Below are 25,560 nucleotides of genomic sequence, written 5' to 3'. Positions count from 1 at the left end.
TTACAAGTGGGCTATGAAGAGAAAGAAAGACATACTTAAAGCCTAACTTTTTTTTTTCTCTGTTCAAATCCTTCAGATAAAAGAGTATATTCTAATGATTGACTATACAGCATGCTTTTTTTCATCAATGTTACGAATCCTTTCTTTTTAACCTTGTATCCTTTTTATTTAATTTGATAAGCCCTAAATCATATCTTTTTCTTGGAGGACACGTCTTTTGTTTTTATTAACATGGTGAACTGTATTACCTTTAAATCACAAGTAATATTTCATATTATGGCAGAAAGGCAGAAAATCAAAAGAAAAGAAGACAGCGAATCAAACTAAAATCCAAAAATCCAAAAAAAAACCCAAATAGATTAACCAAAGAAAGTATGACCAGCATTCCTTAATGAACGTAGGAAAAGTGAAAACAAAAAGGAAGCGAACGGAGAATCAGTACATTGCCTTTGGCTTAGCAATGAACCCAATCATGCAAAAGACATGATCATTACATACTCGATGATTACTACATTCTGATGCTTAGTTTTCATGGTAATACCGTACTCCTTAAATTAAAACCTTCTCAAGACTATTTAAAGGCTACTTGGATGTAATTAATAGTTTTTAGTGACAGCTTGTGTAATTGGTGTGATATTCAATAGGTGATACTTTCCTACAAAAAAAAAAAAAAAAAAAAAAAAAAACTCAATATTACCTATAGATTTTACTCTAGATGCCGGTTTCTTCCTCCAAACTATTGTATCTTTACCATATCAGGCCTCTCACTCGTTTTTTTAATCACTGTCTTTAGTAACTTTTTTCCTATTTGACTTTTTCAACCAGACGATGGAAATGACTTTTTTTTTTTGCTAGAATTATGTAAAAAATAGCCGCTGTCTGTAAGACTGTTTTATTAGATATTGGATGAACCATATAATAAGAGAATATGATGACAATTAGCCATCGAGGTTGCATGTCTTGATACAGAGAATAAAGACTAACTTGGACCTCTAAATATATTGTGTCTTCTTTTTGATTTGTCTATACGTCTTTGGGAGATCATGTGTCTGAATTCAAAGTACGAATAATGTATAAAAACACACACTCTTCTTTTTAGTGTCAATGGTACCTGTAATTTTTTTACCTTATATTAAAAAATTATTTGGTGGGGGAGCTAAAAAGATCAATGCCATGTCTTGTGTTCAGAAAAAAAAAAAAGCTTGTGGGGTTTGTTCACGAGTAAAAATATTGCCTACGATATATGGCTAGCTTGTATTGCCTTTTTTTAATTTTTTGCTTTGACTAAGCAGTTATTCTTTACATTTACGGTATGATTAGCCATGTGTACATAAGCATTCCGATGCCCCGGCGAAATTTTAGAAGGGTTATTTTAACAATCAGTGATATTCTTTAGATAAAATGGGCGGGAGGGGAGTTTTTATTGAAGTGGAAAAACAAAGAGTCCCCCGCTTCTAGAATAGTAAAAGATCTTTTTTCTTGATTGTTTTTTGGACTAGTGATAAATTATCTCATCACTGAAAAAAAGTGAGTGTCAGCTTTTTTTTTTTTTGGCCTATTATAAAGATGTATACTGTAAAAAAAGCAAGAACCATGGAAACAACGTCTATCTGTATCCGTGCTACTTTACCTCTTTTTTTTTTTCGATAGCTGAAGTTCTATAAAAAGTAAGAACTCCAGTTCTAAATAGATAAGGTTGTTTTGGTGTTACAAAAAGGAGGATCCTGCTCTCTTCATATGGGCATGAAATGAGGTCATTTTTTTTATTTTTTATTTTTAAAAATAGGATCTGTTACACCCACATGGCACCACCTATAATGGGGGGTTACTCTTGCCCAATAAATTAACGGAGAAACAGTTTTAACTTTTTTAATAATGTGGCTAATGTACTGAGAGAGAGAGAGAGAAATTTAAGGTTTTTGGATCTTTATATGTTTTAGCATGGATTACACCAGAAATGAAGAATATCTGTTTTTGATCAACATGTTTAATTCAACCTCGTGTAGAAACCTACCTAGATACTTAAATCATGATGTGGTTGTATCCTGATTTAAGAGAAAAGAAGACACGGCCTACGTTTTTTAATCTATCTTATTGTCCCCCGGAAATAATATTTAAAAGTAAAAAAAATTAAGTATAAGCCCAGGACCAGCATCGCCATGGTTTCTATTTACACCCAATGAAAAAATCAAGATTTTCCGATCAAAAGTTATACCATGCGAGAGATCCCCGATTCTAAAAAGCGATTTCGCCCCGCCCCGTCCTCCTTGGGTGATAAGTGGGTGAAGTGATGGGGGTCCTCTTTATTTGTGACACTCGGCATGGCCTTTGACCATCCTCAGCAGTTTAGTACGTTCGTTGATCTCTCACAAAAAAGTCTCTCCAGTGTGGATATCGTGGATTTAAAAAGAATAAAAAGGCAAACACGCGTGGGGGGTTTTAGAAAAGGGTGTGTGTGTTTAACACCCCGCTTTTTTTTTTTTATGAGGAGTGTGCCACCATTTAATTTTGCATTAATAAGCGAGAGTAAAGAGAAAAGTCAAAGGGGGAGAAAACAATAAGATTTTATTTGTTATACGAAATGGAAGAAGGTTTTTTTTTAAGTAGGTGTTGTAATTGATGAATAGGGTCAGTATTAATAAAAATAAATAATCTTATCCGTGGATTTATGATACAACGGTTTAAAAAAAAAAAAAAAGTTGCCTAATTTAACCACACGAACGGGTGTAAAAAAAAAATAGAAATAAATAAAAAAAAAAAAAAAAAAAAAAATGAAAGGGAAAGGCAATGAATTATCCTAGAGAGTACTCGTGTACCAAGTGCTCGGATAAAGAGAGGACTCTTGCTAAAAAAAAAGACGATAGGCGGTGATTCTAAAAAGACAACAAAAAGAAAGAAAAAAAGGGCGGGAAAGTTTAGTATTCTAGAAAAAAAAGACAGAGCCATGTTACACATTTCAATGAAAAAGGGAGACTCAAATAAATCGAATGACTTTTTCTTAAACTGAAACATTAAAAAAGAATTAATGTCATTTCGATCATGGTACAACATGGGGGATAATATCAGACCATTCTGTCAAAGGCCAATTGAATGCATCTTGACTTTTTCAGCCATGCATATTCATATTATACATTGATCATGTTCCTGTTTATGAATGCATTGAGTCTCACTACTATTACCACTCTTCACTAACCGCATTCTACTACTACTAATTCCCCTTGAATCTTCAAATAACACACTCATATTCCAAGGGGGGGTCACTTTATACAAGAGAGGTAATTAAAAAAAGAATCATTGTAACTAAAAAAAGACGTATGATTTTTCATTTTGAATGTGATGATGGGAGATCCAAACACACCTTGTGTTGAGAAAAGGGATGTGTAACATAAAAAAAATACTATTTTGGATGAATCGCTTCTACTCCCCCCCCCTTTTTTTTTCAAATATAAAGGGGGGGGGGGTGAGATATCCTTTATAAAAAGGGGGGAAAGAAAAAAAAAAGTGGTACAAGTTTTATGCATCTTTTCTCTCTTGTTTAAATGACAACAATGGTTTCCTTAGAGCCAACATTATCCACGCATACTTTATTAAACAACGGACAACATGAATTATCCGACTTACAAAGATCCATCATCGATTCATTTGCACAAGTTTGTTCAGTTGAACAAATGGAAATTTGTCAACGATTAGGCTTATTATCTAAATCAGAGCAACAACAAACTTACAAGATGGCTAAATCATTAATCGAACACGGACATATGCCACAAGATTGGAACGCCTTAACTGAATGGGTCATCATGCTGAGAGAAAGATACACTGCACAATTAGAATTACAAAATATCCGACAAATCACCAACGATGGAGAGCGCTTAAGCCATCTTGACAAGGTTCAATATTTAAGCGGATTATTAGAGGAATACGGTCAAGCCCATGACGATTTAACTGATTTATTACAAGCACTTAAAAAATTACGTAACGATTGGAAGCATCGAAAGCGAGATGTAGAAAATATCGTTCTCTCCATTTTATCGTCGTGTTCCAAGAATACCGAATACCGCGTCGTCAAGGTGAACCGAACTCATTTAGCTACCTTGGGTCTTGGACTTGGTTCGATTGGAAAATACTACATCATTTACGAAAATTCAATGACGGACGAATCCAAAAAAGATATATTAAATAATCTGGCCAAGGATTTTAGTATGGTGTTTGGAGAAAATGCCGCTCAAAATTTAGCAAGAATGGCTGGCAGTTATCAACGCATTTTCAATCAAGAAGAACATGTCGATCTGACGGGTGAAATTCAAAAATTGTCTCAGCAAATACATACAAATCGACCTCATTCAGTGATATTACCTTATCCTCCTAGTTTACCCATGTCTTCTACCGTGCTGGACACCGAAGAAGGTCATGCTGAAAGTAGTAGTCATTCACCCACAAATAAACGAGAATCTACCTTTCTGGAAAGAAGAAAATCCGTCATTTTGTTGGACAATGAGCAAGATGAATCCACTCTCTTTCATATGGCCAAGCCCTTATTTGAACCTGCTGGCTGGGATTGGGCAAACATTCTCAAATACAAGCGACCCAGATCCAGAAGTAGCGGGTCCTACTACTGGTGCAGACAAATGCTTTCTACACATCCATCCGGTAACAACGAAAAGGCAAGAGAGCAACAATTTGATGGTGTCTGGTCCACTTCGATTTCAAGATTGTCAGAGCATTTTGCCAAGGTTGGACAAGAATATTACTCCAACATGCTGAATAATGCTAGACTGATGCATTCTCACAGAGCACAAATGTTTGAATTCGCTACTCATTCTTTATTAAAAACTTATCGTGCGTTACAATTAGAACAAGGCTGTGCCAATCTAAGTCGTACTTTAGCCTTCTTGTACAGACTCGAGCAAGAGTCACAAGGAATTTAATCATCTCTTTCGTTTTTTTTTTAATTTACTATTTTCATCCCTTATATATTTCTCCCTCTACTGTAAATAATAAATCCTATATTTTTTTTTTTTTTTTTCTGTTTAAAAACATATTTATAAAAAGGGAGGCATTTCATTTATCCCCTCTCTTTGTCTCTCTCTCTTTCTGTTTGTTACATTTTAATTTAATAGCTTACAAAATTATATTATGCAGGTGCTTTTTATCGAGAAATGGTGTGGTCCAAGAGTTTTTAATGCATGTGGTGTCAAATAGACTTTTTATAAATGTAGTACCACTCCCAATTATAAAAAAAACTTTTTTTTTTTGGCTGGGCGCGTCTTTACAACCCCGAAAAAAGCTCCAAACATTTATCAGTGTGATACGAAAACTTTCTTTGCACATGTTTAAATTCTAATAGGAAACAAAAAGAGAGAGAGAGAGAACAAGGTTTTTTTTATATAATATATACAAGGTAAAGAGATAAGTTTCTTGGTAAAAAAAAAAAAAAATGTATAAGAACTATAGCTAGATGGGTGTGTGTGGGATATATGTGTTATGATATAAGAAAAATGGGTGATATATATATAGAAAATAAAACAACGAGAAAAAAAAAAAAGAGTTAAGAGAGAGAGAGAGAGAAATGGAATAAACATATACATTTTACAAGAGACGTGTTGTCTTTTTCGGTACAGCTAATGAAGGTCTCCCCAAGGCTCGTGTAGAGTTTAGAATGGTTTGCTTTTTGGAGGCAAGTGTAGCAGAAGGCACAACAGTAGGTCTTCGGGAGGTTGGAGTAGGTCTTGTCACAGGATTGAGGGAAGGTCTTGTCACAGGATTAGGGGAAGGTCTTGTCACAGGAACAACAGAAGGTCTTGACAAGAGGGCGGTTTTAGAAGAAGGTACAACAGAGGCTCTTCCTGACACGGGTTTTTGAGCTGTCATCGGTTGGGTTTTAGAAAGCAGAGAGGAAGGCTTTCTCGTACTTACAGCGGTTGGTGTTGATGGTTTTACAGAGGTAGAAGGTCTTTTGGTTTTGGTGGCGGAGGAGGGAGGAGGAGGTCGTTTACTACTGATGAGCACAGAAGGTCGTTTCCGATTATTATTATTAGAAGGAGTTGAGGACAGATTAGTAGACGTAAACAATGGATCGCGTTTCATGGCTTGTTCCAATTGGGCTAATAAAGTTTGATTCGTTTCTTCCTTTTGATCCATTTGCAATGATTGTTGTTGTAACTGCTCTTTATAGACGGATTCCAACTTATGCATTGTATCTTCCACTAACTGACGTTTCTTTATCTCTTGGTGAAGTACAGATTCCAACTCTTCTGCACGGTCGACTAATCGTTGCTCTAGTTGTTTGTTCGAAGTCATGATCATTCCAATCAGTTGTGCTAAACCCAGAATAGGTGTACGCTGACCCGATGTAGCCATCGCCGTCATGGCAATTTGGTTCTCTACCATGGCCGCGGAAGGTCGATTGGTGGTCTGATAGTCGCCTAAAATCTTTTGTATCTTGGAAGCTGTAACCATGGTGACATCGTGATGTTGAGACGTACTCTTGTTGTTTGTAATCACGGTGGGTATGGCAACGGGAGATCGAGAGAGTAATAATCTTCTGGGCACATAATGCTTACGACAGGTATCATCGGGTGGAAGAAGTGATGTATTTGATGTGATGGAGTTAGCCCAACGTTTTCCAGCGTCTGATTTGAATTGAATCTTGTTGCTGTAACAGGAGGAAGGAGAGGGAGATGCTGATGGTTTATGAGCGTGTTTCAACAAGATATTTTTGGAAGATCGTTCGACATCGTTCATCCAATCGATGACGACTCTATCCTTGTTGGAGTGACTGAAATCGTCCTTCTTTGCAAACCATTCTTGAAGAGCTAATTGATCTGGTTGAGGCTTCATTTGTTTATCATCCACAAGGACAGTAGCGGTTGGACAAGGAACGATTTGATCCTGAAGAATGGACAGTCTTTTACGTTCGGCGGTCGAGGTGGCTAATTTCTTTAGGAATCTTGATCGAGGTGGAAATTCGTAATGTTCTTGTTCTGCTGTTAATGTTTGTGGAACAATGATTTCCTGCTTTCCGTCAGGGTAATTCTTGATGATGGCCTAAAAAGAAACAAAAAGAGAAAAGAGAAAAGAAGAGAGAGGGTGAATAAGCCGTAATAATTGATTTATGAAACACATTTTGTTGTACTATTATTATGTTGAAATATTTGTTCACCTTCTATCCTCCCTAATTTTTTTTTTTTTTTTTTTTTTTGGTCGTAACACGAATGAAATTGATCCAAATTAGATACTCCAAAATAACAACCGCAAAATTTAGAAAAGGTCATTTTTTTTTTTCACGCAAGAAAAAAAAAAAAAAAAAAAAAAAAGAGGAGAGAGAAGGGTCATAATAATAGTAACAAAAAAAAAATGTGCCTAATAAAGTATATGTGTGGAATTAATGATATAAAAAAAAAAAAAAAAAAATCGGCGCACCTTCTTCCGGTCGCCCCACATCATAAGTGACCGGGGTTCGCGTCTACGATGTAGCACTTGTGCCATTGCTGTTGCTGCTCTGGCTGCTATTCTTTTTTGTTGCTTCTCTTCTGTTGATAACGACATACTGTTGGATAATGCGGTGGGGCCCGTGCGTGTCTGTTGTAATGGCCGTGCTCTACTCTCCTTTTTTTCATTTTTAACCAGCTCATGCATTTAATTACGAAAAGCCTTGATAAAATGTAAAAAAGAGGCAATCGCCTTTTTTTTTTTTTTGTTTCTTGTTGCGTCTCCCCCTTTTTTTTTTATATATCTCTTTTCTTTTTTTTTTTTAAATGATTGAATAATAAATTTTTCTTTTAAAGAGAGGTTGATGAAAAACTCGCTCCTTGTTCACCAAACGTATATATGAACATGTAAAAAAAAAAAAAAAAAAAAATAGAATATAAAAGATGAAAGATGAATTTGCTTGTTATAAAATAAAAAAAAGTAATCTTTGTAAGTGTTGTCTACCCCTTTTTTACAAAAAAAAAAAAAAAAAAAAAAAAAGAAGCGAAAAAAAAAAAAAGTGAAGCACAAAAGAAAAAAGAACAAGTTAAATGTAACAAGAAAAAAAAAAAACCTTGTTGACAATCCATGCAAAAGGTTACACACTACGATTAAGACTCACATGAGTAAATTTTTTTTTTTCTCTCTCTTTAATATTTGCATTGGTAACCCATCATCTGCTTTGATTTTTACTCGTTGTACATTTTTTGAGGGGTAAGTGGTGGTGGTAACGTATTTCTAAGGAGAAGAGTGTGTTATTTAAAAAAATAATAAAATAATCATACTATTATTTTTCCCACAAAAACAAATTTTTTTTTTTTTACCCTGCAGTGTTTGCTGATGTAGCTGTTGGTACCTGATTTGTATCAGCAAAGGGATCAAATGGATCATCACTTTTTATTCCCCTCTTTTTCATTAGTTCATTTATTCTCTTTTCTTTAACATCATGTGTTACTTTTCTTTTTTTTTTACCTTGGCTTGTATTGGTGTCGAGGAACGGCTGATGCATCTGACGAAGAGTTAACGGGAATTAATTCTTCATCAGCCTGATATGGTTGTTGTTGTTGTTGTTCATCCTAAAATCACGATGAATAAACATACACTAAATAAACTGGTTTTTTTTCTTTTCTCTCTCTCTCTCTTTTACCTGACCACGCGTATGTTGATAAAGTGTTTGCGAATTGACAGTAGCTTCATTGACAGCATGCTGTTCAAGCATCTCATCATAAGATTTAAAGCAACTCAAAAGTTCATTATTAGCATTAATCAATCCAGCTATTTTTAAACCATTTAAAAAATTACAAATTAAATTAATGTGTAACCCAGCTTTCCTTTCCCTCCCTTCCCCTTTTTTTTATATTAAACACCTTACATATGACGTCGGAATCTTCACAGGTTTCTAAATGAGAGGCCAACAATTGCTGTGCCTGCTTGCATTTTCCATAAAACTCCTATTTACTCTGCTATTTCAGTACTTTCTCTTTCTCTCTCTCTCTCTCTCTCTCACACACACACACACACGTTTCTTTACCTGAATAAGCTCATTCTTGGAGATATCTTCCACTGTTGGGTCGGTGAAAGAAAGCGTCTGAGAGAATAATTGCGCACTGTTCTTTGCAAGCTCAATATCCCCCTTTACATCCACAGGCTAGTTTTATAGGGTGCGATTAATAAATATAAAAAAGAGTCATGTTTCTCAACTTACACGAGCCACTTGTCTTGGCAGGGAGGGTTGTCGCCCTTGTTTAGGTGTAACATGATTTAGCATAATATCATGAGCTCTTCGAATAGCTCCGAAATTAACGTCATTTCCAAACTGTCCATACCATGTCTCCAAGCACTGTGCTAATTTACCATGCACTCTATCATCCATCGTCTGTCATCCACATGTTTATTAGTACCCCCCGCCATTTTAAACTATCTTACTCCCGTGTGTCACTTTCCCCCCCCCAGCTTACCTTGGACGAAGCCAAGTGGTAAAGGTCTTCACCAAACGACTTGGCGGCTAATTGTGTTTGAAACTTTGCAGTACAGTTTTCTGCTAACGAGTTTAAAATCTGTGAAAGGGGTGGGAATTAGAACTTTTGTCACTTTTTTTTTTTTTTGGTTAAGTTCTAATGTTACCTCAAGAGCCAAGACTTGTGTGTTGGGATCGTTCGACATCATTTTCTTTTGTAATAGCTTACGTGCTTCTTTCGCACCCAAATCAGTGGAATTGACGGAATCGCAGATTTGAAAAACAAGAGCCCAGTCAAGCTCGTTGCCATAGGTGGCCTTTTCAATACTGGCAGTAATGTCAGTAGGGACTATCTTTTTGGAAAACAATGGCATGATGGGAAAAAAAAAAAAATTAGAAAGAAAGATAAAAAAAAAAGTGGTGAGTTTCAAAAAAAGAAAAAGAAAAAAAGGTCTATTGTACTCCAAAAAAGCATTGATGTCAGACAAAAAAGATTTCAGATAAAGGAGGGGTGTGCTTCTGCATTTCTCATCTTTCCTTTTAAAAGAGATACATGCTATTTTCCTTTTTTAAATGATGATAGTCTGGGTGTTCAACTTGATATACATAAAAAAACAATTCCTCTTTATCTCATGTTACTACCTTATGTTATTAAAGCACGTCAACAGAATTCTGGAATAATGGTGACCTATTTTAACTCCAGCGGCATGAAATCAAAAAAGATCAAATTTCTTTTTTAAGAAAAAATAAAGTGCGCGAGCTTATTTTACATAATTCCCCCCATGATTTATAATAATAGAAAGACAGAACTAGATGCTGTATTTGGACATAATACTCAATGACTATGCCATCATCAGTAAGAAGCTGAATACAAATCCAAAAAAAAAAACGAATGCTCCGTGCGTCTGTTGCAGATGACTGTCTTACCTCAGTCTTGTACAAGTGATAAAAAAAAATCATTTTAGAAGAAGAAAACGTAATTTGGCTGTACTATGTTTAAACACACGCTGCCTATGACTTTTTAAACTGTAAATCTATGTTTTGTCAGCAGTGTGCATATATAATCATGAGAAAGTCAAGTTTAGAATTTATTTATTATCGATTAAATATATATATTTTTATTGGAGCTTTTTTTTAGTTGTTAATCAGCGACTTGGCGAATTTACTCGTAATCCATAAACAGCATTCTCTTTTGCCATAGAAGGATGCATATACATAGGTTTCTTGTTAAGTACATTGAGTGTACATTTATTTTCAACCGCCAAAGAAAGTTTCTCATTACTGGCAGCTACCTTGATATTGTCATTGATCAAGGCGTTTTGACACTCAACACGAACATAAATACTGGAGCCCTTCATCTGTAGACTCACTTTAAAATGAATCATCTCTCCCTTTTCTATTCCAGTCACTGTCGGCGGTGTAACTACTCTTGCTTCCAATATCTTTTTATGGCTGCTCGTTACAAATCGACTGTCCGAATTCTCTCTAGAGTCACATGAAAATATAGCTATATATATATATAAAGGTGAGCCAGAATACCACATTTCACATTATCAGATATTACCAATGACAGCTTCTTTAGGGTATTCAATGTATACTTCTTTGGTGTAGATACTACACTGTCCATTGTGTAACTCCTGATCCAACTTGACAAAATAATCCAGACAATTCTTGGCATAAGTCATACCATGAGGTCCATTGACAATCTTGCACATGGAATCTGCTATATCCGTCTTTTGGAATGGAGCCTGTACTTCTAAAGCGAGTGATTGTCCTGCATATCCCTTGACTACCATACAAGGATTCAAACCAAAAGAGACCGCACCGTGTGAAATAGCAGTGGCGTTAGTATAGGGAACATGAACAGCACATTTGCCTTGAAATTCATCACTGATTCGTTTCTTTAGGTATTTGGACTGCGAGAATCCACCAAACAACAAAATGGCATCTATCTTTTGGTTCCCGTTGGCTTCTGCCTGTCTTTTCTTTCGATAGAGGAGATCGAGAATGGTATCCACGATAGGGTCAAACACCTTTACTTGCATATCTTTGTTGGACATGCGAAGTGTACTATCATTGTTAACTAATACGTATTGGTTGGATTGCTCAATGTTTTCCCTGGGAATACTGACTGGCAATGGAATATCATAATAACTGTCAGCACTTGTACTCGGCATAAAATTATTCTTTTTGCAGAAAAAAAAATGTGTGAGTATTCTAGTAATATGAATGCAATACAATGAAGGGAAAATCTACCTTTTGATAACTTTCAAAATTTTGCATTACACTGTCAAAGTTTACTTTGGACGCATGAATATCTACTCCCATATCACTGTAAAACTTTACCAGATAATTTTTGAATCGAATATTCAGGTAATTGGAGCCACACATCTCACCAATGCCTTTACCACCTATTGCACAAATAGAAGAATCTAATACGACATCATCGAATTCATCAAGTCGCTCTTTGGCATCCAATTGAAACGCCAACAAATCTACAGTTCCTGCACCCGCATCACATACAATAAAGTTGGTGCCATCCGGTTTATCAAAGAATTCATTGAACTTCTTTTCACAAGAAAGTGCGGCTGCCTCAGGCTCAGTGATAATCAAAAGATCATCCCGCTCATTTTCTTTAATGATGGTGGCATCAATAGCTGCCTGCATCATAATTTCCAGCGCCTGGGACCCCCACATGGCTGGTACTGTGATGACATACTTGACCTTGTACTTCTTTAAAAGCTTTCCCTTGTTATAAAACGTGAACGTGTCATCGGTCTCTCTGTCAATGATATATTCAAGTACGTGGTTCTTAAAGAGTTGAAGGTAACTGGAAATGATACTGACAGCATAGTCTTGCTTTTTGGCAATCTCCTTTTTTTCTTCTCCAGGGCTTTTGGGCTCTTCACTAAAATCAAAATAGCTGAGGTTGTTCTCGTTGGATCGTTCCTTGTTCTCAGGACATAACAAAACCTTAAAGTTGTCGAAAAGGGTCAAGTGTTTGTTATAACAGGCCTTGAGTTTGGCTTCTTCGCCCCAATACACTGTTTTGTTTTTCTTGTCGCGTGTCAATAAGGTGGGTGTCTTTCCAAAAATGACGGAACTTCCTCCAGGCCTAGATAAATACAATGAGTTACAAAACGTAAATCACTTTTTTTTTGTTTTGTAAATCACTTGAAATAGTGACATTACCAATTTTCAAAAATGGTTTTGATTGTGTTCAATCCATTTTTAAGGTTGACATAGGAACATCCAGAATAGGCAGTACCGTAATCTACAACAAATACCTATTTTTAGCCATCATCTCCCATTCTCTTCCGCTAACTGTTAAAACTGACCTATGCCGATGATAAAATCATACTTTTCATTTTCTTTGTTACTTTTGTCACCATGGTTATCGAGCATAGGCTGTGCTGGGTTGACCGTAGCGGCAAAAGGGGTTTGTAAATTACTTGGTCTTAATGCTGAGGAGACTGCCCCCGAAGAAACTGTGAGGTACGACTCTTCAAGAATAGCAAGATTTTCATTTATAAAATTGTTGTTCAATTTCTCTTTTAATTTTTGGTTGAAAAAAATATCAGCGGCATATTTTCCAGATAGAATAAGTTTACAATCGCCATGTGCCTTTAAAACACCTGCAATGTGTTGTATGATATCTTCAATCACGGGTAGAAATACCAGATGGTCTAAGTCTACGTAAGGTATACTGATGGGATTGTGTTCAGTATTTAGAACTCCAAAACTCACACGTTGAGCACATTCATGGAAATTATACTAAATCCGTTTAAACAGTGATTAATCAACGGTTCTTTCATCCTCCTCTCCGCACGATTAGGGTTTTTTTTTTTTTTTTTTTTTTTTTTTACCTTGATATCTCGAAGAAATACCGCTACCAAATTTTCAATGATGATGGGATCCAAATGCAATTCATTGCTGTTTTCCTCTAAATACTTTCTAAATTTGACTTCCAAATGAGTAGACCCATTATCAGAATTTTCATAAATAAGTTCAACGGTACTCATAGACTCTGTCGTATCCACTTTGACTTTAGCTATTCCGATCGAAATCTCACCCACATCACACAGCAAGTAACTTTGATCAGCCACCAATTTAGTAATATCTCGATCCAGCGACACTTGGTCATATGCAATCGCTTCCACATCTGTGACAAATGACAGTCGATGCTTTTTTTCGTGCTCTTCAATAATTCCAGCGCCAATAAAGCAATTCGCCATAAATGTTTGAAGGGACTTGGGACAGGCTACACGATAACGAATGTTTGACACATTATCCAAATCGTAATCTGACTGGAAATAGGTGCTTTGACGAAACATATCATGCGCTTGCAATCTCTCCAAAGCCAACTTAATAAAGCACTCCAGATAATCCGTCACCACTGTTTGGATTGTTAGTCCTTCCTTCATCTGACCAAGCTTTTCATCGGCTGAGGCAAGATCAAACAGATACTGCTTGATGCTGGGTATGTAAGTATCTTCCGGTCCTACGTAAGGTGAATGCGCACCACACAAGAGCTTTTTCTCACCATCCTTGATATACATGATGGATGTATGGAAACGACGTGGATGGTTGATGGACGTTTCTGCTACCTGGCCCCTAGATTATAGGGCGAAACATTTATTTTAGTATATATTTACAGGCATACGTAAAGCCTTTTTTTTTATGGATTACCATATGTGAACTGTGTATACGTTAAACGGATCATCTACATGCGCAATGGACACTTCAGAAGAAACTGCTCCGAAATCTACTCCTACAATAAACTTTGGTTCCAAAACAGTATTCATTTTTCTTTGTTTAAAACTATTTTTTTTGTTTTGTGAAAAATTCATGGTTTATATTGCTTTGAGGATGGTACACTCAAGGGGATTACTTGCCTCCTAGAATTACTATCGAGTGCTATGCACTCAGCCTATGTAGTACGGATGATCCGTTTGTGTAATGTTTTGTTTACGCCTGATAAACATTTCTTTGTTCATACTCGATAAACATTTCTTTGTTCATATCGTATTTATTACATACAATAAAAGCGTATAACGTCCTATACAAAATCTGTATGTTGTAAAATTATATTTTTTATTTATAAAAAATCGGACACAAACTACAGTCATTATAGATACATGCAATAAATAAAAAAAAAAAAAACGCCAATGTTGATCAAAACCTTAAAATGAGGGGTTTCAGAATAAATCGGTAACGAATCCGATAATTACACAAGCTGCTAGATTTCTGTAAAAAAAAAAAAAAAAAAAAAAAAAAAAAAGGACCGCGTTTTGTTTTTCACATCAAAAATTACGGACCGATGCATTCTTTGCTGCTCGCATATAAAACCAACCCCGAATCAGCTAGTATAGGTTCGATAAGAATAAACCAACTCAATATGGCACTGATTAAACCGATAGAGAATAAAGTTGTTTATTCTAACAAGTATTGCGTAAACGCCTCATTCTTCATAACTGGAACTCACACTCCCAAAAGAAAGAAAATAAAAGGCATCATGTTTATCAATTAATTTATTAGGAAAAATCTAAGCATAGTAAGAAGGAGAAATAAGCATATCACTTAATAATGATAACTGGTCTTCATCAAATTTATACATATCCTCATGCCATGTATCTGAATGAGTTCTTCTAAAATCTGAAAATGTTTTACGAATCGTAGCCTATATACAATAGTTTTAATTTACATCCACCTATCCTCTTTGTTTTTTTACACATACCTGAATTTCTGCGGCTGGATCGGACATACAGTCCGCTAATTGACACAATATCACTGGCATCCATTCTGGGACTTCGTAAGGAAACGCATTGATCAAACAAGAAATACCCAGTACACCTGCGTGTTTCCTCAAAACTGCCTCAGCAAAACCAGCAGGCTCTACATTCTTTCCCGTCACCTTATCTCGCTTTCGTTTGGGGATACGGACTCGGATCTTTTCACTAAATTGGGTCAGCAGAGACTGGATGGCGTCTCTTTGCGAACAACGTACTAAACCGCCTAAAGTGACGGAGGCTAATTGACGCACTTCGATCTGTGTATCCATCAACATTTGACCAATGACTTCCATGATACGGATCAATTGATCACTACTCATGACAAACAAATGTTTAAAGAAGAAAATTTGTAACACGGGTAATGCACGGATACGGATATGCCAGCTGGTGGATGTGGTTAAAATCGTCAGGAATTGATCAATCAAGGTGGGTAGCATGCTGGGTGGGTACGATAGTCTAGCGGTCAAGTTAAGTACGCGCGTCGCCATCACTTGTAAATCTTGATCATCGTTCACTTCTTGCATGGCAAAAATACGCTGTAAGAATGGAACAATATAGGGTAAAGTACCTGACAAGTTCCAATGGTTCAAAGCTTCATGTAACCAGCATAACACTATTTTTTTTTTCTCAAAATAAATATACATGACGTAATAAAAAGTCTCGGTCTGATAATTTACCTGTTTTACTTGCATGAGCATAATCACTGGATCCACTTGGTGCCGTGTTATCCTTATTCATCTCTTGCAACCAAATATCCAATTTATAAATTACACCTTCAATTCTATCGGCTTGAATGGGTGTTAAGGTCGTAGGTACGTTACCAACACCATCGGTCATCGCGTTGGATACTAACAAATTTTGTACAGACGGGAATGAAGGAATCCACTCTAGCTGTAATAATTCATTGATATTTACACCAATGACTTCACGTACTTGCTTATAAGGATGTTGGATATTACTAAAGTAAGTCGGCAAGACCTTTTGGATCAAAGGTTCAAAACGCCATTGCAAGGTGACGACCAAAGCACGCACAAGTAACAATTTTCGTGATTCGTTGAAGGCAGCATCGGAAGTTGGATCTAGCTCAGCTTCCAAAATTAAGTTCATCAAGGGTTGAATTCTTCGAGGATCACGACGTGTAGCACAGAAACGAACAAAGGATTCCCAGTATGTTAACGAATCAGGTGTGATACTATTAAAGACCTTACGTAAAACGGGTGTCAACCAAGCCCAGAGTGATTCCAATTTGGTCAAATGCCAATGCTTGGTTCCTCGAATCAAACCAGCCAAAATTTCAGAGGCAGCTCTTTGCGAATTCTTTTGGTCTGCGGCCTCACATAATTTTTCAATATGCTCTTTAGCACAAGTCAAAGGTCCATCCCCAAATGTCTGGAAAATACTGCTGAACAAACGAGCATCGGATGAACTAAATCTATCTTCTTGCTTTTGATTCACTTCTTGCGACAAGTAGTCACATAATTTTGTCCAATATTCCGAACTATGGAACGTCTTTGAGAACTCTTCATACGCCTCTAATGAATCAGGATCAATGGTATCCAACAAAAAGTCTTTGGTGTTCATCTTATAAGCCGTATACTGTTTAGGCCAAACATACCAGCCCAAAGTAGAGTTATCCACAAGAATACTGGTGCCCATATTCTCGGGTGTCAAACCTTGATATGATGCTTGTAACAAATTTCTTCCCATCATGGCATCATCATCGACCAGCACATCCACCTTGAGTGGGTTACGGATACTTCTGGTAATCAAAAGATCTTCATTTCCACCGGCTAAAGTACGCTGTTTGATGTAAAGCAGTAACTGAATTGTGGCACTAATACCAATACGACGCATGGTGGGTAACTCGGACAACGCAGCATTATTAGCAAACGCAGCCAAGCGACGAGAAGGCTTGACATCCGATCGCAAAAAGACTTCAATAAAGTTGGCGGCCATGGCAGCAAAACGCCAATGCACTCTTGTATTCAGCAAAAAGTCTAATAATTGTTCAATCAAATCGTAGTAGGCTTTTAATCTTTCATCTGCACGAGATTCAACGCAGCCTGCAATCTTGGTAGCCCTTGCCATAAATTCCGGAGTAGTCGATGCGTCGGTCAGTTGAGAGATAACGGGATTTAAATCGTTTTGCGTAATGACACGGAAAGAGAATGAATTGAAATGAGAGATATAATCCAAGAACACTTTACGGATCAACTCTTGAATAGTGAGTTTATCTTGATGTTGGGCACCACAAATAGCCATGACAAAAGTTGGGATAAATTGCCAGTTTCGGAGACAAGGCATGATGATGGATTTGTGTGTCAATAAATAAAGCGCTCCCTTCATACGATCGGCAGGTACATCGGGTTGTAAAGCGTCCAAAAGAACGGGCATGATTAACGTTTTACTGTCTCTGAAACAACGCGCTGTAGCAGACAAAGCGGTTTGACTGACCTTTCGAATCTCTGCATAAGAACCCAATGACATTTCTAACAGGTCTGATAAAATGGCATCATGGAGCGGTGTACGGATACGACTTTGTACATTCTGTCTTAATCTCAACATGTGGTGGTTATAAGCTCTTCTGATCAATAAATTTCGGGGATATCGCTTTTTACATAAGGGTGTTTGTCCAATATTCTTGGCGTAACTATATCCACTCTTACTGTGATCAAATTGAGATTTTTCAACACCACGTTCGGACAGAAACGTGCGAGCAATTTTGATGAGAATCTTTACACTTTCGACATCGTCCTCACGGTGTGCTGTAAAATAGTTGGATAATTGATGGACGAGTTCACCAATGGTCTTTCGGATTCCTCTTGCGTGTTGGGTACGTGGATCGGAAAGGTCGGTGAATGCATATCCTACTTGTAACGTGGGAATATGAACCACTTCGTCGTCATCGGTGGCAGTTTCGACTACTTCGACACCATCATCTGCGACCATCGTAGCACTTCCCATCAAACAATTACGTAATACAGCTAAATTTCGACAGAATTCGTTACTGATATCATGACTATTTCCTACTTGCTCCAGCGCCATCATTTCATTCAAGCGGTTGATACAGGGTGTTAAGAATTTCGATAAATATTCTAATGCGAAATCCTTTTCGGGTTCGCTCGGTGTATGCCATTGAATTTCCAAATTAGCCGGATCTCCGGGCTGTCCCCACACTTGGTGTGCATTTTTTTCCATGAAATCCTTGTCGTTCCACTGTGAAGGGTTCAAACTTCTATAATCCAAGGGGTAGATGTTCAAAATGGTACCCAACACACCACGTATTAATTTACCTGTCCACATCATACCACGTCGGCTGCGACATTGGTTGACCATCGCTTGTGTCATGTCCACAATTTCTTGCTTGTACACCAAAAGTTCAGGTCCCAGGCTAGATACGACGGAGAATAATACATTTTGGTACCAATGGAAGGTAGCATCCGAAGGAATTAAATTCGATGCCGCAGAATGTGACACGGTGGATGCAGCACCGTGCTCCAGTTCCATTTGAATGTTTGTGATACAGAGCGGGATAAATGCTTTAGCAGCCTTTTTGGGATGGATACTTGTCAGGGCATCACATAATTGACCCACAGCACGCACGGCGTTGGGTAAAACACGATCACCCACAAACTCCTTCACCAACTTTAACGCTAAATCATACAGCGAATCCGATAACTGGTTGAAAATAATATCACAGGTGTGTAACAACATTTGGGTCAATCCCACTTCCATATTTCCTTGCTTCTTTCGGTTTTCTTGAGGCAAATTTTCAAAAATTGTGAACACACGACGCATGAATTTAGCCAACCACTCTTCAAATTCTCCCGTCGTAGCCTTCACAAGATAATCTTCGGTTTCTCTCGATAACTCAACACCTTCCATATATTCTTCAGTGGGAAAATAATCATTGGGTACTTGCGTTTGGTCAAAAATAGGGATGGACATGAGTGCGGTCGATATAAACATGAGGGAAGAAATCGTCTTCAACGGATCGTTCATATCAATACCGGGAATAGCCAATTGTAGTAATGGCAATAAATGTTTACCTCCCGCAGGATAATGGTCGCGTGAGAACAAAGGTAAAGCGATATCTGCCAAAATACTGAGGGCACTTGATGTACGATGTGTTTCGGTTAAAGTTTCTAATGATGGATAAATACGTTCCAATAATCCGGGGAAGATCAAGCCCGGTTCAAGCCATGACAAAAATTTGAGGGTGAATTGAGATGCACCCACAGTGTATTGATCTTTACCGAACATACTAAGGTAGGTGACGGGACGTAAAATCATGACAAACTTATGTCGGATCTCAGGTGTTAATCGACGTTCTTTAGGTGTTTTACAATCTGGTTCTAACTCTTCTCTCCAACGTTTCAAAAATTCGGATGACAAATGGCGAGCGAACGATGTCAAGAAATAAGACCATTGACCATGGTTTGATGGATGATAATACAACTCGGTAGCCTGAATCATTTCGGATAAAAGATCTAACGAATAACTGGAATTGTTGGTGTCAGGTATAATTGTATAAACAATGAATCGAGCCAAGGATTTGAATTTTTCCGGTCGTTTACGTAGTAATAAAGATGAACCAGCCTTAGTATCTACGCGAATCCCCTGTGATCCATATCCCGTAGTTGTTCCACCTGCTGCTCCTCCAACTGAACTACTTCCATCGCTACGACTACCTACGGGTAAATTCATCATACGCAGTCCGGTTGTAAAAACAGTCTTTACTTGTTGTTTAGTGAACAATCCGATATCCGAGTTTCCTACATCCAAATTACTCTCAGCGATGCGAGATACGAGCGAAGCAAATTGGGTGTCATATGTGGATGAGCATGTAAAAATCGACCATAATGAAAATATCGTAGATAAATAGTCTTGGGATTGTAATGTGTAGTTGGGTTGGTTTTCAACAGGTAAGAATAATACAATATATCCCTGAGCACGAATGGCTTCGGACACAGAATGTGTAGTGAATTTTGGGAGGAATTCATCGAGGATTTCTTGGCTAGATGTAGATGAAAAGAATCTTTGTGCATATCCAGTTAATCGCAATACAGCACCTAATAATTTTCTATCATAAGAAAGTATGTTAGTCCACCCGTATGACTCATACTAAAATATATCCTTTGTTTTATTTACGATTCGCTGATTAAGGCTCTTTGTCTTGCTTTGGGAAATAAAGTTTTATCGATAATCTCAAATAATGGGCGCCATTGCAATTGAAGATCCTCAGGGCCGAGTCTCTTATTGTGTCTTTAAATAGTAGTCAGTGAATAATTATTCAATGCTACAGCTTAACTGTGCTTTTACCTGATTAACCGGATACAATTATTGGACCATAATTCCACTAGTGCAGGTTCCATTCCCGGCATAATCACCATTTCGTACAGTAGTTTAGCTAATTGTGCTCTTATGTGTCTAGGTACAGCGTGCTTCATATCCATATAACTGTAATATTTCAATTAATTTCTAAACATGAACCATGTTAATTATTATATCAGTTTTACCTTGATAGTCGTTTTACCCAAGATAAAGCACCACGAGTGAAATCTTTTGCTTTGACACTCAGTGCGAGATTGACACAAATATCGTCTAACCATTGTTCTGCTTCATGTTCCAGTAAATTGGCATAGGGTAAGCACTGAGAAAAGTGCATCGTATGTTGACTATCGTCATCGATTACTGACAATGGTATCATTTCTTTCCTTGGTTGAAACTTTTGTCTATATTTGTTATAGATGAGAAAAGAAAATGAATGAATATTTTATTTTTTTAAAGAAAAAAGAAGGGCAAACTAAAATGGTATGACGCGTGTTTGTCGAGTTTAAAACTGAGATTCAAACCTTTATCTCTCATGCGACATCAAAAGGTTAAAAAAAGATCACTTTATATCTTTATGGCATCCATTGCTATCATATATATATAATTGTTAATAAATCAACCTTATTAAATCCTGCTCTTACCAATGATAAACACCCCAATTCATTTTTTCGTGTTTCGCATGGTAACATTATATTAATTAAAAAGCATACGTATGGTTTAAAACTTTTCATGTCAATGTATCAAAATAACAATGTCGTAAACTTACATTAGCCCGTCCACTTTAAGATAAATAGATGTCTGTCAGCAATTTAGTGATTACGTTGTATGCCCAAATTAAGGATGCATTGAGAGTATGAGTGGATTCCCCGTAATACATTACTACGCAGTGATACGAGGTTACTCGTTATACAATAGCCAGTGGCGAAAAAAAGTCATTACAAGCCTTCCAAGATCATTTATCACTTGATGATGTGTCACCAATTTAATTATTTCTATTTACAATGAGATAACTATACGGACCAAAATGCCTCATAGTCAGTAAGTCGTACTCATTTGAACGAAATGACCTTTGAACGAATGTGTTTACTTTCAACCTGCCATCTATATCGCTACCCAGAGCTTAAATTAATGTGGAAATTTTGCGCTTAGTGGCAATCTTCCAAATAAACAATTAAGCAGACATTTAGAAAAAAAGTGTTAGAGTGGGAACGACTATAATTTATTTGCCCTTTTAAACGAAATTAATCACAATTGTTATATTTATTTTTGAAAGTAATGCATTATTTTATCAGTTTCGAAGCAACGTCTCCTTTTTCATACCTTGCTACTGATTTCTTTAAAGACACTAATAAGCTCCTAAATCATGTTGAGTGATTCAGCACAAAAAACTGATTTCAAGACAATATCCCTAAATAATCCAAAAGAAAAAAAAATCATAGCGGATCGGTTTTGCAAAGCGCCTTAAACACTAAGATGTACAACACATGTACAGTATTACTCACTGTCCTGGCTGATCAAATCCAAATAATCAAATGAGGCTGTTCCAGTATCTTCCTTACTACAATTAATAGTTTCTTTATCCCAGAATTAGAAAAAGGAAGGCTTACTACATGGTTTCGAATGTAGAGCAGCTAAAAAAAAAAAAACTCCTTGGACCCCAGCACTTTGATCAGAAGCCATGGCACCTTATATATAAATCATCACGTTAATTAATCCATTGAATACATCTCTTCCGTGTTAGTGACACATAATAGCTTCAGTGCTGAAGGGATCAAATATTGACTTGATGGAGCAAAGGCGAGCCAAAACAAATAACGGTAAACTCCATACTGGGCCATCTGTATGTATGATCCGGAGAGGAGAAAGTGTGACTAAATATAGATCAACGCATAGATTCCCAAACGAATAACAAACACCAACGGCTGAATTTTAAGTAAATTTTTTTTTTTTTTTTTTGCTGCGACGCGATATTGGGAAGTTTTTTTTTATTGAAAAAAAAAGAGAGAGAGAAGACTACAAGTTGTCATCCATGAGAATATCCTCTGCTTCGGCCATGTAAGAGGTGATATCAGCATCCAATCTTGCTTGCATAGTTTTTGGGTCCTTCATCATATAATCATCCAAAGCTTTATCAAGATCTTGTGCAGAAGCGGGTTTCTTGACCACCTTTTTCTTTTGTACTGGTTTCTTACCGATTGTTGTCTTCTTCTTTGTTACAACATGTTTGCGAACAGCTGTCACTTTATTACTCTTTTTTACTCCTCCACCAATCTTTCCAAGTCGACTTTGAATCGTGTTCTTTGCACGAACAGGTTTGGCGCCACGAAGACGACTGAATACACTGGAATTAGTGCTGGGACCAGAAGGACGTGTTGTGGTAGGGTTGGGCTTGCTTTTTTGACTGTTTACAATTTTACTGAATCTGTGTATATACTATTAGCATTGTACACATACAGACAGCTTTGCATTGCTATATTCAAACTTACCTCTCATTAAGACCACCTGAATTGTATGAAACTGTGCGGCTGGGCTGACTGGCCATAGGGGTATTGACTCGACGGTTGGAATTGTAAGGCATTGTGTATGTATGTGTGTATATCTACAGGGCCCTTGTTAATTATCAACGCAAACAAAGTGCTCAATTGTAGTTACTTACATTGGTTTTTTTCAAATATACAGATGAAGAGAAAAAGAATAAATTTTTGAGAAATAGAAATCATTGGAAGGGATATATACAACCTGGGCATGATTGGTTCTACATGTTTAGCAGTCCCCTTTTTCTATTTTTGGCCCAGGTGTGTGACCATCCAAAGCCCGTTCATGCACCATAGGCCATTCTCTTTTTTTGACCGTTATGAGAGACTCATGTCGGTGAATTCAATTGTAGATTCACATCTAATTAAAACTTCATTCAAATCGTTTTTAATTGTTATTTGTTAATCCAGTCTTCGTCTGTCACGAATGTGAAGAGATAAAATTTGAGGGATCGTTTCTACTCCTTTTTTAAACACCATCGCTGAAGTAATTTTAAGGAATTCAAACCTGATGAAATGTCGTTACAGTCTCTGGCAAAATAGTTATAATGTCGTCGATTCAACCAATTATTGAATTGGATGGTATTATTAAGATATGGGACTTCGATGAGTCTGAGATACTACTGCTTGAGATGTCATCGTTTTTTGGTTTGAAAGATAAACCCGAACAGAGCATGGATCATCTGCAAATCACTTATTAGGTGGTTCACTTGCACAGATTGCGAAACACTGAAGAGTCTAATTAGAAACCGAAAAGAGCGTCAAGGTATAAAAACTTTGGCCAACGTTAGATATAAAAAAATTGCTTTCAAATGTACATGATTTATTTAATCATTACTATCAAAAGATGTTACTTCTGGCATTATACTTTTCTAACGTTGGTGGATCTAGACCAAACAATGAGGTTGTTGCCAGTCTGAGCAAAGAAATAGTGATATACATTGTTTGGTTGGGCTTTTTTCTTACTTTCTTCGATGAAGCCAACGATACCATCGTAGCAATCCTCTTTATCGAAGATGGTCTTGATAAAACGTTCCCAGTTGCTTCTATCATCATCACACTCGAAGCATTGTTTGAACGATATAGCCTACTTGTTATATCAGACTTGAGGGGACCATAGTTCTTAGGAATCTTAAATCTGCACTTGACATTCTTTTCTTTGTAGTATCTTTTTTGATATGTGAATCAAACAACGGTTATAAATTATTTATTATTGAAATTTTAGCATAATGCAATTGTAATTATTGCCATTCTTTAACAGTTATCTGCAGAAACAGTGAGTACAAAGTCCGTTTATGAATTGGTTTCTGTTGGTCTGAATCAGCATTTCTTATTACATGGTTTATGCAGTTGACACAACATAGTGGTAATTTATTCAATATGCCGACATGTTGCGCCAGATGGCAATAGGTCTATCCAACTTCGCCCGTGCTTTTCTGGGTTACTTTAAGTAATGCGTGAGTCAGTGTACACAATTTTCAGAAAATATTCTGATACAATACTATTGATTCTCTCAGGCCTTAAAACAAAACCGCGTACTTCCTTTTAAGTGTTTTTTGTTAAAATACAAGAAAAAGAGGAGTTACAATACTTGATTTTCCACAAATATTATGTCAATTTAGGCCACCTTTCACCAGATATTGTTTTTCTCAAATCCCGACGAGATTTCTTTTATCCGTCAGATAATTTCAGTGTAGATTAGTGAATATGCGAGACATATCACATAGGATGAAGATAGATGATTGATTAGCAAACATAACCTTAAATTTGAACACGCCCAAAAAAGTTTGACGTGTGGGATGACGTAGACTATGGACTGAGAGGAGTCTCAAAAGATAGCAGGGTTTTTTTTTGTTACATTTTTTTTTCGTTAGAATTGTCGTTGTGTTTTTTTTCCTGTACTAAATAAACCCCCCTCTCCTCTTTACAATGTTTCTTCGTCCTACTGTTCTTTTGAATGCTGCCTCTAGAGTAAGTGCCAGTCGCATGGCTGCTCCCGCCTTGTTCTCTCGCATGTATGCTACACTCCCTAAGGAAGATGTTCAAACTCGTGTTCTCGATGTCGTCAAGGGTTTCGACAAAGTTGACGCCTCCAAGGTAAGAAATGCATTTGTGTAAAAAAAGAGAGATATGTATGGAGGATAATTGACATCTGGGGGAATTAAATTAGGTGACAGCCGAGGCCAATTTCATCAAGGATCTTGGTTTGGATAGTTTAGATACAGTTGAAGTTGTTATGGCTATTGAGGAAGAATTCTCTGTTGAAATTCCCGATAAGGATGCTGATGCCATTCAAAGTGTTAGACAAGCCATTGATTACATTGGCAAGCGTGATGATGCCCACTAAATAATTTAATATTAATAAAACAACAACTTGTCAGCTTACACACCCCCGTTGTGTATTGTATTGTACACTATCTGGGATCTAAAAAAATACATATAGGACGTTTTTATTTATTTATTTTTATTCCTTTTT

At 36.9% G+C, this 25,560-nt stretch overlaps 6 protein-coding genes across 6 annotated transcripts; 2 read left to right on the top strand and 4 right to left on the bottom strand.

Moving 5' to 3' along the window:
• Positions 1-3,488: 3,488 nt before the first annotated feature.
• Positions 3,489-5,064, top strand: EV154DRAFT_523339 (uncharacterized protein). Its single transcript, XM_051603087.1, has one exon. The coding sequence runs from the start codon at positions 3,540-3,542 to the stop codon at positions 4,923-4,925; it is 1,386 nt and encodes a 461-aa protein (XP_051453216.1). The 5' UTR covers positions 3,489-3,539; the 3' UTR covers positions 4,926-5,064.
• A 37-nt stretch (positions 5,065-5,101) lies between these two features.
• Positions 5,102-9,803, bottom strand: EV154DRAFT_450422 (uncharacterized protein). Its single transcript, XM_051597206.1, has 9 exons — positions 9,592-9,803; positions 9,426-9,524; positions 9,182-9,343; positions 8,999-9,115; positions 8,840-8,918; positions 8,615-8,742; positions 6,707-6,888; positions 6,517-6,652; positions 5,102-6,429 (listed from the first exon to the last, which is right to left on the bottom strand). Exons 1-9 carry the CDS (start codon positions 9,796-9,798, stop codon positions 5,587-5,589), a joined length of 1,953 nt encoding a protein of 650 aa, XP_051453215.1. The 5' UTR covers positions 9,799-9,803; the 3' UTR covers positions 5,102-5,586.
• Positions 9,804-10,504: 701 nt separating this feature from the next.
• Positions 10,505-14,275, bottom strand: EV154DRAFT_41275 (uncharacterized protein; the record flags this gene model as incomplete). Its single annotated transcript, XM_051595528.1, has 7 exons — positions 10,505-10,931; positions 10,989-11,610; positions 11,681-12,539; positions 12,617-12,698; positions 12,763-13,198; positions 13,291-14,038; positions 14,114-14,275. Coding segments are annotated over 7 exons (3,271 nt in total), but the record flags the coding sequence as incomplete, so codon positions are not given.
• A 662-nt stretch (positions 14,276-14,937) lies between these two features.
• On the bottom strand, positions 14,938-21,001 carry EV154DRAFT_523320 (uncharacterized protein). The gene is made up of 6 exons (XM_051603086.1): positions 20,736-21,001; positions 20,539-20,676; positions 20,368-20,481; positions 15,894-20,299; positions 15,162-15,829; positions 14,938-15,104 (listed from the first exon to the last, which is right to left on the bottom strand). Exons 1-6 carry the CDS (start codon positions 20,924-20,926, stop codon positions 14,970-14,972), a joined length of 5,652 nt encoding a protein of 1,883 aa, XP_051453213.1. The 5' UTR covers positions 20,927-21,001; the 3' UTR covers positions 14,938-14,969.
• A 1,562-nt stretch (positions 21,002-22,563) lies between these two features.
• On the bottom strand, positions 22,564-23,128 carry EV154DRAFT_568262 (uncharacterized protein; the record flags this gene model as incomplete). The annotated part of the gene is made up of 2 exons (XM_051606067.1): positions 22,564-22,972; positions 23,037-23,128. 2 exons carry the CDS (start codon positions 23,126-23,128, stop codon positions 22,564-22,566), a joined length of 501 nt encoding a protein of 166 aa, XP_051453212.1.
• Positions 23,129-24,959: 1,831 nt separating this feature from the next.
• Positions 24,960-25,518, top strand: EV154DRAFT_523316 (acyl carrier protein-like protein). Its single transcript, XM_051603085.1, has 2 exons — positions 24,960-25,181; positions 25,255-25,518. Exons 1-2 carry the CDS (start codon positions 25,014-25,016, stop codon positions 25,429-25,431), a joined length of 345 nt encoding a protein of 114 aa, XP_051453211.1. The 5' UTR covers positions 24,960-25,013; the 3' UTR covers positions 25,432-25,518.
• The last annotated feature ends 42 nt before the right edge of the window (positions 25,519-25,560 follow it).

This window comes from Mucor mucedo, assembly GCF_025094135.1.
Source record: "Mucor mucedo strain NRRL 3635 chromosome Unknown EV154scaffold_121, whole genome shotgun sequence".
Taxonomy (NCBI): Eukaryota; Fungi; Mucoromycota; class Mucoromycetes; order Mucorales; family Mucoraceae; genus Mucor; species Mucor mucedo.
This window is presented reverse-complemented; position numbering and strand designations above follow the sequence as displayed.